At 40.7% G+C, this 11557-nt stretch overlaps 1 protein-coding gene and 1 non-coding gene across 5 annotated transcripts; both read left to right on the top strand.

Moving 5' to 3' along the window:
* Window positions 1–666: 666 nt before the first annotated feature.
* tnni1d (troponin I, skeletal, slow d) lies at window positions 667–10352 on the top strand. Of its 4 annotated transcripts, XM_048268730.1 has the most exons (8): window positions 667–703; window positions 927–972; window positions 5221–5264; window positions 5352–5393; window positions 5491–5622; window positions 9524–9613; window positions 9742–9924; window positions 10042–10352. In XM_048268730.1, exons 3-8 carry the CDS (start codon window positions 5238–5240, stop codon window positions 10138–10140), a joined length of 573 nt encoding a protein of 190 aa, XP_048124687.1. In that variant the 5' UTR covers window positions 667–703; window positions 927–972; window positions 5221–5237; the 3' UTR covers window positions 10141–10352. The 4 variants fall into 4 exon arrangements, with proteins under 4 accessions (XP_048124687.1, XP_048124688.1, XP_048124689.1 ...); XM_048268731.1 differs by lacking the exons at window positions 667–703; window positions 927–972 and adding an exon at window positions 3715–3961; XM_048268732.1 differs by lacking the exons at window positions 667–703; window positions 927–972 and adding an exon at window positions 4387–4404.
* On the top strand, window positions 7731–7803 carry trnak-cuu. Its single transcript has one exon. It is a non-coding gene; the product is annotated as a tRNA-Lys (tRNA).
* Window positions 10353–11557: the final 1205 nt, after the last annotated feature.

The raw sequence follows: 11557 nt of genomic DNA, 5'->3' as shown, positions 1-11557 counted from the left end.
GTAAAGTGCTATACAAATAAATGTTGATTGATTGATTGATTGATTGAGATATTTTAGTAACAATTAACAAATATTAACAAAGGGTTAGGTAATTACTAGTTTGCTATTTATTATGGCACCTTATTATGGAGTGTTACAAAAACTCTTTTATTCCTAGTGCAATACGCCTGCTAAATTTGCACAGTTTTGCTTTAGTGCACATAAACTATTCTGATGAGCATCTGTCAAAAATATAGATTGATAAGACAGTTTCTTAACTTATATTAACCTGTGTCTTTTTTCTCATCTTGTGTCTGTGTGTATCTTGTGCTATTTATGTGCACCTGATTGCGAGACAAGTTTCCCTTCGGGACAATAAAGTTAAACTGAACTGAACTGAAGTCTGGACTTAAAAATACTAAAATTGTCTGGTTTCCTGTTGCAACATTGCCCACTACTTTCATTATTTTCACCACTATGTTTCACCATTGACAATGCCATAGATATGATGGTCACAGTGTATTCTTAGATACACCCTGCATTGTCACAGTCTTACAGTAGGTAATGTTTCATGCCTAAGGGCTAACCAGCATCAGAACAGCAGACATCATATACTATATTTGTCATCCAGTGGCTGAACAGGACTATAAGCTTCCATGGTCTTAAACACCTGTTGTCCTCCTCTGCTCTCATTGTTGGTGGTTACCTGCTGAAGAGAACCAGGGTACGGTGTGTGTTTGTGTTTCAAAGTATACTTGACATGCACTAACTTGTATAGTGTTTATGTGTTTTTATTGACTGTGTACATTTACACAGTGACTGGAAATATGACATTAAGTACTAATGGAATTTTGTTTTGGAGAGTTCTTTATGTTTATGTTTGATTCTTTGAAAGTTTTTACATGCTTGGAAAACATTGTGATAACCACTGATTTCTGTTATTTCAGGCAGTTAACTTTATTACAGGATCTTCATACAGCACCTCCAAGATAAGTATGTAACTTTTAAAAAGTGTTTATTTAACAGATTACATTTTAATTTGTTTCCAAAATGATATGTTAACTGACTTAAAATTATTACAATATCTGTCTGTAATTAATTGTATTATTTAAATAAGTGTCTCACCAAGATGGAATAAGTAAAAAAATACATATATCCACATACATACAAAAAAAAAAAATTGTCACCATGATTATTGTATTTGTTTTGTTGCGTGTTACATAAGCTGTGACTTCAAAGAAGTTGAAGAAGTATAGCTCTTTCTTATTTAATTTACCGCTGAATCAGTGCCAGTTTGTGCTGAGGTGTCAGCACTTACAGGACTCAAATTTAAATGACAAGTAAGAAGTCTTACTAAAGCTAATCTAATGATGAAGCAAATTATGTTTGCTAATTTAAATCCATGAGCAAGATCCCAAGCATCAGTGCTTCAGCTCAGTGCTCCCACATGCCACACAATAGCTTTAGTTCATGCACGAGGCACTTTGCTCATTGAGTGACTTTGCAGTTTGACTGACTTAAGTGTATGATTGGTGTTGAGGGGATGGAGGAAGACTGAATTGTTTCTATACTCAGAGAGAGCCCAAGCTCATATCATCAGCTACTAGAATGTCTCTTAATGTTGGGAAGGAGATTTACAGCCTAAATTATATTGTCTTAAAGCCTACTACACCCTCTAAACCTGAGTTAACACGAGTTGAAATATGTACCACCTTCCTATATACCAGTGGTTCTCAAACTGTTTTTGTCATTCCCCACTTTGGAGGTGGGGAATTTTCAAGCCCCACTTGACCCCATTAACCCGGTAATGTTCAAATATCTTTTTTTGCATTTTGGTTTTCAAGTTACATTTCCCGTCTCGGTCCGCTGGATCGGATGTTATTTTACTTCATATCTTGGTCTATGACTTATGTGTGTGTGTGGCTGTTTTGTTTTGATCGTCCTTGTCAAAAAGAAAAGCATAATTAAAGATAGGCACAATTTTTTTTATTATTATTATTTCCTCCTGTTCCTCGCACCCCTCGTCATGTCTCTATTCCACTAGTGGGGCCTGTCCCACACTTTGAGAACCACTGCTATGCACACCAGTTCTGTATTGTATATAGGTATAAGTATGTGGCTGATACATTTTTTTAAAGAAAGCAAATTCATGGTAGTAGCCCCTTCTGGCCCATGACCTATTTTAGTTCAGTGTTAAGTTTGATGATCCTACAAACTGCTTCAGAGATTTGCAAACACTGCATATCCATTTCTGTGCATGACCCCATTCAACCTTGATTTTTGATCCCACAACCTTGAGTAACTAATTGTTCAACACACCCTTATAGTAAGTAACTATGAATAGTTTGATGAAGATTCTTCAAACAGCTCTGGAGATATTTGATATCATTATGTGCTAACACATTATTTGTGTCATGTCATGGTGGGTTATTGAGATATCAGTCATCTTTTGTTTGTTACAGATTGGCATTGTAGGCACATAATATTCTCAGTCAACATTATCTTAACCCAGTACACCGTGACATCAAGCGTGACACATGTCTTGTTTTTAATAAACTAGGCTAGGCCATGTTTTTTAAAAATGGTTATTGTACTGTATTCAAGCAGAAGTAGCCTAATATTTTATGTCATATAGACCATCATTAGAACTTTATTCAAAATTATTGTGGGGCAATTGTTAAATGAATATTGACTTTGTAGCCCATCTCTGACATACTACTAGACCAATAGAATAACATGCATGTCTAAAACTGAGAAAATTGTAGTTTAATCACAATTGCAATATAAACCATTGCAATTATCTAATGGCAAAGACTACAAATAATCATGCACAGTAAATGTATTCACATATGATTTTTATATTCATGTCATCCTCCTTGACTTTGTCACTTCTCATTGGTGAGCATGCCTGCCTGAGAAGCACAGCATTGAGTTTCAAAGTCATTCTGGTGTGCGTTTCTTAAAAGGGTAGTTGGCTAACCTCCATCGAAATCTTTGGAGTTAGAACCATCATTCTTGGATTTGATGTTTCTAGAAAGGGTAGTTCCTACGCTCAATAGCAAACATGGGTGGAAAGTTTGGTGATAGAAATTACTGGTCTAGAGTAGTCGTTTCTGCTTCGTTCATGGATATTTTGTGGTTGTCAAATTTAATTGCATTAGTTTGACCCTTTATATTCATACCTCAAACCCTCCAACTGAGTATTTCACTTTTCATAATGTTTTAAATTTACATTCATTTTTCTTGAGGACAGGGGTGGAACAACGGAGGTTGCACTGATGACAAAGCTACGTCCACCAAATCCACTCATTTATGCCTGCACGTGAGCGAGGCTGAAATAATCCACTCATTTATGCCTGCACGTGAGCAAGGCTGAAATAATCCACTCATTTATTAATGCAATGTTTTCATGTTAATTAATCATCTTCGTAAGTTGGTATATGGTTAAATGACTCATTACAGAGCTAATGAAGACTACGCACCTACTGCCTGTAGGAAGAATATCCCGCTTGCAAGTTCGGTGTATCCTACCCGTGACCTTCAGTCTCACAAAGTCTCAGACATTGCGAGAAGCAGGATCAGTTTACATCCTGCATCCCCAGCACAGAGGCAGGCTAACGAAACCCGGCTAGCGATTGTTGCAAACGTGTGTATAATGGCAGAGCCGGCGAAGAAGCAGCGAAAACCCTTGACGGAAGATGCAAAGAAAAGGAAAAGAGCTTCAGACTGAGCGAGGGCTCGCACACGTATTGACACGTACCAGGGGGAGCTTTGTAGAGAAAAAGCACTCAGGCTTGCCTGGTGTCCCTTTAACAGTAATCGCCTACAGAGGGCCGCTCAGACAATGGCAGAAGTGCCATTCGTCATGTTATGAGGTTTTTTGGAATTTGGAAACATGTTAAGGTCAAACATTTTTTAAGGGTGCCTTTAACAGTGGACAGTGTTTTGAACAACGGAACTAGCCATTTTCGACCAAACAATGGTACTTTCTAGACACAGGTGTTAGGTTGTTGCTTGAGCAAATATTGCGTTGTACCACAGTGGTTTAGCAAAGATGAAGCTAATGTAGACCTCTGGAGCGCTGGAGACACCAAACAGGACGAGGACCACAAAAGAGTCACGTTAGAAAGTTTATTTAAGGGTTGGGGGTTACAGGAGTTTCGGGAGTTCCAAGAGTCTCCGTGTGTGTGTGTTCCCCCAGTAGCCGAGCAGCAATGGCAGGAGCTGGATGATCCGGGAAGTCCTGGGGGAAACGCACGCACACACACAACAGCAATTGAAACGAAGCAGCAGTACAGTCAAGGGCTAGGCGGTATTCGTAGAAGAGAGACGAAAGGCAGATTACCGGGGCTGGAGATTAAAGAAGTAGTCGAGCGGGTCTGGGTTCACAGGCAAAGAGTCAGAGGCGTTTTCGAAGACAGACAGGTAACTGGTGCTGGTTTGCAGACGGTCTGACAAGTGTGGACTGAAAAACAAGGCTTTATATACAGGGCATGATGAGTGGTGAATGCAGTGCAGCTGGTAGGTTAACGAGGGTGAGGCAGAGCAGAGACAGGTGAAGGTGATTAGGCAGAGCGGAGAGTAGAGTGGAGCAGAGTAGGAACAGGTGGCACAGAATGGGATTCAATCAGCGTGTGTTACCAGGCAGAGAGAGAGCTCATGACACCAAAGACCTTGGTATCCTGGGGGTAGAGCAGCCATCTATTATTAATGAATATACTGTATCAGCCCAGTTTGCCCAAAGAGGCACCACTGATGAGATTTTTCAGGGGTACTGTACAAGGCCACCATCATGTCAGCAAGGTCTACTCTTCCCATATGGACATTGTATTGTGACGCAATGTTTGGAAGAAACTGCAACTTTTCTTTTCTCCAGAAATGCCTGACTGGGCGTTTAACAAGGCTTCTAGCAGCACAAGAGCTAGCTAGAGTGGCAGCTTTGTTATTAGCCCTTTTCATGACAGCCACGTTTGCTTCATTACCCACCGTATAATTATAGCTGCCCCTTCCTTGCTTCAGTTTGTCACAATTTATAACTAACTGATTTGTAACTGCACAAATGATTTCCGATATTACAAATATTTGGGTGGTGGTAGCGCAGTGGTTAAGGAAGTTGACTAGCAGTGCAGTAGAAAAAGTTGTGGGTTTTAACAAAAAGTTGTTAAATTCCCGGCTTACACCGTTGTGCCCTTGAGCATTAGCTGAGTATAAGCTGACATTAATATTTCATTATTTTTACAGACACGTGATCAGTCACCATGAATCCAAAGGCAACAATGGATAAGGTATCTGGTCATGATCATGTTTTCTTTTATACCCTCTCCAGTGATGGCTGCTTGATATATGTGCTGTCTTTTCTTAATTTGATACAGCCAAAATCTAAAATCTCAGCTTCACGGAAGCTCTCCCTGAAGGTTTGTGTTGCATTCCTATATGATTGCTTCATCATATACAGTAGCATTGTATTTTACTCATCTACATTACCATGACTACCATCTCTGATGTTATTAGATGATGCTTCTGGCAAGAGCCATCGAGGAGTTGGAAAAAGAAAAGGTAGACAGGGAAGATGAGAAGGAACGATACCTTGGGGAGAAGCTGCCACCTTTACAGCTTTCCGGCCTTTCTATGAAAGACTTACAGGTAAGTTTAAGGTGCTGTGAGAAAGGAGAGATATCAGCTGATCCTGTAGAGTTACATATTCAGACTCCTTGATGATTCAGATAAACTCTATATTTATTTACATATTTTTTCATAGTTAAAGCAACTTCACACAGTATTTCAAAATGCTATATTACACACACAAGTTTAATTACAAAAACAAATATTTGTTGTGTGCATGTCATATTTATCCTCACATTCTCACACCCAGTTGGAGGGATGAGGGTGTTTGATGTCCATATGTCCATGCCTGTGTGTGTCTGCTCGTGACACACGAACATGATTATTCACATGGGGGATTCTTCACTTTGACTAGGATTATTGTGATTATGGTTGGGACCGTTTTGACAGTGTAGCAGGCTAGCAGCCTATGTAAGGGATAATGGACGACACGGTGTTCGGTTCACAGAAATAAATGCAAGTTCGAGGTTTTAAACGGCCCCAACGCGCAGCAGAGTTATAATGTAAATGTTTTAATCGCTTTAATGTCTTGTTTGTAGAACTATTTCTTTCCACCACATATCAACTAATTTTTCAATTTGCAGGACAAACTGCCATCACCAATTCTAAATGGATGGTTGCTATGGCCAAAGGCCAGTTGTTATGGCCCTTTCCATAAGGCTCGTAAATCATTGTACGCCCACCCGTACAACATGTACGAATGAGTTGCTAGCGTGGACGCTGGGGTTTGTAGTCTTTTTGGGAAGAACATGGATGCCACCAGGGCAGCAGCTGTCTCGTTGGTGCTGGACATTGGTCTAGAACACGTGAACACGCCCCTCATCCTCCCTTACTGGGTATGATCAATGTGAATTAAAAAAAATAAAATAGTAACTCAATTTCGCCTATTTCAATTTCAGCAAGTGCTGTCGTGTTTCTCTCGAGCCAAGAGGGACATTAGCAGGAGGCTAGTCATTGTTATTGTTTTGTGCTACATGTAGCCTCTAGCTAACCGGCTGGAAAACAAATCGTTACATTGTATTGCACGGACAGCAAGATTGTGTGATGCATGAATTGGTGACCGGATTGAACAAGCAATGTAATCTTTTGTGAGCATTGCATCGGCCCTCGGGGTACCCTCAAGAACTCCGAGGTAAAGGGGGCGTTCCTGCATGAAATGCCGCAAGAAAGCTGGGTAATTTACACTTTCCAACTCGGGCGGGGGATTTACGAGACAAAAGGAAAGCTCCATATGTCACACCTGAACTGGAAACTTCGGGCTTTGAAGTGGGAGCTTTGCGAGAGCCCCCAGGAGAATGTTATGACGTCACTGAACATAGTGAAAGATAAAAAATGGACTTGTTCCGTTGTTTTTTTATGTTATACTCATAAGCACAGGTGATTGTGAATCACAATTTGTGATATTGAACAATACTTCCCAGAGTACCTTTGAGTAACTATGTGATGTTAGCAGAGACTTTCTAATGAGGAGACACAGCACTCAAAGAATCTCCCATAGAAATGTATGGGGTTAGTTTGTAACGCAAACATGGCAGTCGTCTACACATATTCCGCCCCTTCTGCTGCCAAAAGTTGAAATATGAATACATCGTGCCGATCATGTGGTATGTTGTGAATACATCATACCAATCATGTGCTGTGATCTCGCAGCTGCAGCAAGGTTGGTGTGTCGTTATGAAGCATTGCACACGCACAGTTCTACCTGAAATAGATGTCCGATAAGTGCCCAAAAACCATTTCAATATGACCGCCGAGTGGTGGGACTTGCTTAAAAGGACTTTGATGTTAGCCTTCTAGCTAGCTAGCGTATGAACATTAGCTGCATAATTGCTTGCAATTGTTTGCTGCATATTTTTTTTTTTATCATATTCATTTTTGTATACATTGAAACGTTTGCATATTATTTACTTAAAAGTTTGTGACTAATAAAACGTCTATCTCTTATGGCTAGCCATGATACATTTGCATATCATTCACTTAATTAAACGTTTTTGAATAATAAAACGTTTATTTCTTACTACTTACTACTTTATTTCTATCTTAGCCAAGCCAGGGGATAAACTTTCTCTTTAGAAAGCGACCAGACAAAAATAATCTTTAATTCTTCCTTAATGGAAGTAGTTTACTAAGCCCGGCTAGCTCAGTCGGTAGAGCATGAGACTCTTAATCTCAGGGTCGTGGGTTTGAGCTCCACGTTGGGCGCCTGTCTTTTAGGGGCAGCCGTGGTGTACTGGTTAGCGCTTAGGACTTGTAACCGGAGGGTTGCCGGATAGAACCCCGACCAGTAGGAACGGCTGAAGTGTCGTTGAGCAAAGCACCTAACCCCTCACTGCTCCCCTGAGCGCCGCTGTAGCAGGCAGCTCACTGTGTCAGAATTAGTGTGTGCTTCACCTCACTGTGTGCTGAGGCAGAGACCAAATTTGCCTCACGGAATCAAAAGAGTACTTATACTTATTATACAAGAATAAAAAGGATACAGAAAAATACAAAATACAGAAAAAGTATATGTAATGCCCAAAATAATAAATAAATAAATGAATGAGCTGGCCTTGTAGTAAGAGGGCACAGTTTGTCCAGACATGAGCTCAGTGTGGAGCAGAGCGAGTCTGTGGCATCATTAACCTCCAGAGAGAAGAATGTGCTGAGTGGAGGTAGACCGGAGGCGACCACAGAGGAGAAGTGGGTTGAAGACAGGTTGCGGATGTTGCGGCGGAACATGACTTATCTGCTGAGTAGCTGGAGGTTGCTCTGTCAGGCTGGCATTGAACCGGTTGAAGAAGTGGTCGGAAAGATGGAGAGGCGTCACCATGAGGGTGTCTGCTGAGCCTGGGGCATCTAAGTGGATGTTCATATTGCCGAGGACGAGTAGCGGACAGTCATGCTCAGGGACAGAGGAGAGCAGTTTCCAGTTCGTCCATAAAGCCACCCAGTTGTCCTGGTGGGTGGTAAATGACCATCACATTTTATTTTCCTTAGGCTATTGACTGAATTGACATTGTTGTTTATTATTGCTATTCCATAACCATAAATACCATAACCATAACGTAGAGTTTAACCGGGGCGATCACTGTGATAGCATGGTATTCGAATGAGACATATTTGTTTGAAGGTAGCAGCGGAGTGAATTTCCATTTATTGGAAATTAGCAGGCCTGTCCCACCTCCTCATCCAGAGTGTGAGGTTAGTGGAGAGCGCAGCCGGGGTGGCAGTGTTCTTTGTTTTGATCCAAGTCTCAGTGAGATCAAGGAGTTCCAAAGAAAAGTGGTTGGCATAGGCAGCAATGAAATCAATTTTGTTGACTGTGGATTGGCATTTCCACAAGCCCATGGAGAAGGAGACTCCTGTAGATGAGGATTGTTTTAGTGACTGGAGGTTTGCCAGATTTCTGTCCCTTTTTTGCATAATGTCGTTTCCTGCGATGGCCGGTGATAACCGATGTGGATATTGATAATGGAAATCCTTGCCTGTTTCCAATCCAGCTGTTTCCAAACACACAGAGTTCAATTCTCAATACTCAATCATGTTGCCAATTAACCTCATTTTGAAAGTTGTGTAATGTTCCTTGTGTTTAACAACTTCACAACTTCCTTGTGTTTCAGAACTTGTGCTGCCTATTGTTGCCCCTGTCTCAGCATGAATGAGACAGGGGCAACTAGCATTGAGCTAGCATTGAATTCAACTAGTAACATTCCTCAGTTTCAACATATGATAGGTAGTCTATGCCCTATTTTCTAGTAATATGATTTGTAGATCATCACATTTTGTTTTTATTTTCATTTTACACACCGTCTCAACTTTTTTGGAAATGGCAAATGTAAATTGTACATCAGTGTCAGGCAGACTGATTATATTTACTTTTTGAATATTTTAAATCTCAATGTTAATATCTCCTGGTGTTAAAATATATGTGTTTTCTTTAAAGACTCTCTGTGAGCAGCTCCATGCAAAGATGGGCGTGGTTGATGAAGAGCGTTACGACTGTGAGGAAAAAGTGACAAAGCACAACAAAGATGTGAGTGACGGGCAATGCATGAAAGTCAAAGAAATTAATTAATTCATACAATCTAGCAATGGGCATATATAAGTAAGTATTGGCATTTGTAATAAGTATTTGTGGATTTTTGTGTTAATGTGTATCAGATCCGTGAGTTGAAACTGAAGGTACAGGACCTTGGGGGGAAGTTTAAGAAACCGGCCCTGAGGAAGGTGCGTGTATCTGCAGATGAGATGATGCGAGCTCTACTAGGCTCCAAACATAAAGGATCTATGGACCTCCGGGCCAACTTAAAATCTGTCAAGAAGGAAGACATCAAACAGGAGAAGGTACCACAAGGACAAAATCACATTCATTTTGTGTTACTTTTTTTAAAGCAATATGCTTCCCCCTGTCAAAAATGGGCTTAGAGATGCCTAAGTAAGGACCCTATTGTTCTTTTACAGGTACTGACAAGTGAGGTTGGTGATTGGCGCAAAAATGTGGAGGCGATGTCGGGCATGGAGGGAAGGAAGAAAATGTTTGATGCAGCAGGTGGTCAGTGAACAATGACTGAACAGAAATCTGACAAAGAAGTGGAGAATGAAGAGGAAGAGCAGTGGCTCCTGTACTTAACACTACCAATATGGCATGTGTCCACCAAATATACTCAAGCTTATAGTTAGGACCTCAGCAGTGGAGTGAAAGAAATGGAAAACAGTGAATTGTAATTAGATGGAACCAAACATAAAGGAAGAAATAAAGCTCATCACATGTTCTTCTTGTCTTATATATTTACAAAGCACTACATTCATTTATTGTGTGGTAATGACGTACAGGCGTATACAGAATACCAATATTAAATACAGCTGCAAGCAGCAATGAAGGGGCCAAGCAGTTAATCAGGAGTTGTCATGGCAACTCAATGTTGTTACATTAGAGACTGACAGTTTCTATCCACAAGCCATCAGGATGCTGAATTATAGCGCCCCTAGTGGTCAAACGTCACCAAATTTATTGTGCGTCCTCAGAATGTGGTCACAAGTCCATGTACCAAGTTTGGTGTCGATACGTGAAAGTGTTACTAATTATAACGCCCTTTGTGGTCAGCGGTCACTACATTTATTTTCCGTCCTCGGGGTTGGGTCCCAAGTCCACGTACCAAGTTTGGTTTCGATACATGAAAGCTTTGCTGGGACATGAGCCTACCACCTGTGATTATAGTACCCCCGTAGTGGTCAAAAGTCACCAAATTTCTTGAGCCTCCTCATAATGTACCGAGTTTGAGTGTTTTATACGTGAAAGCCTTGCTGAGATATGAGTTCACTTCCTGTTTGGCCGCTTTGCCGCCAATTTTGATTGGTCGTGACAGGCGAACGGTTTTGAATATACTTCCAAAAACCAATGCATTTGTGAGGCTTGGTTTGAGGATCATCCGTGCCAAGTTTCGTGAAAATCAGAGACATTTTGTGACCTGTGAAAACTTTTTAGAGGGTTTTCACACTTGGTCCCTTTCAGCCTTTTAAACAAACTCAGATCAATGACTCCACTTTTTTTGTGCATATGTGAACATGCCTAACAAACTCAGACCCCTCTAACGCAAACCGAACTGAGACCACCTTGGGAGGTAGTCTCGGCGCAGTTTGCTTTGAAGTCCGCGGCACGGTTCGCATTATCTGTACATTGTGAACACAAATTACCCTGGGTTCTTTTTCACATTTTGCATTGTAGGCTATTTGTCCTACTTGACTTGCCATTGCCAAAACAGAAGGCATGTTGTTTATTTTATAGCCTAAAATAAACTATTAGGCTCATGATAGGCTTACAGACATTTGTAACATTAAATTGGCTACAGCCAAACAAGTGTTCTAGCGTAACAAACAATGTAGAAATTAGCAAACTTTGGATTGTATTGCTCACCATTTTTCATAATCTACTAGGCTATTATCTCTTTGTCGAACTCTCATTGCAAACGTATACGAG

The sequence above is a fragment of the Alosa alosa genome, chromosome 17 (genome assembly GCF_017589495.1).
Source record: "Alosa alosa isolate M-15738 ecotype Scorff River chromosome 17, AALO_Geno_1.1, whole genome shotgun sequence".
Classification (NCBI taxonomy): domain Eukaryota; kingdom Metazoa; phylum Chordata; class Actinopteri; order Clupeiformes; family Clupeidae; genus Alosa; species Alosa alosa.
This window is presented reverse-complemented; position numbering and strand designations above follow the sequence as displayed.

Coding starts and splice junctions, on each gene's coding strand:
- tnni1d (XM_048268730.1), top strand. CDS start 5,238: ATGAATCCAAAGGCAACAATGGATAAG. Junction 5,394..5,490: donor CACGGAAGCTCTCCCTGAAG/GTTTGTGTTGCA, acceptor TGATGTTATTAG/ATGATGCTTCTGGCAAGAGC. Junction 5,623..9,523: donor TTTCTATGAAAGACTTACAG/GTAAGTTTAAGG, acceptor TTTTCTTTAAAG/ACTCTCTGTGAGCAGCTCCA.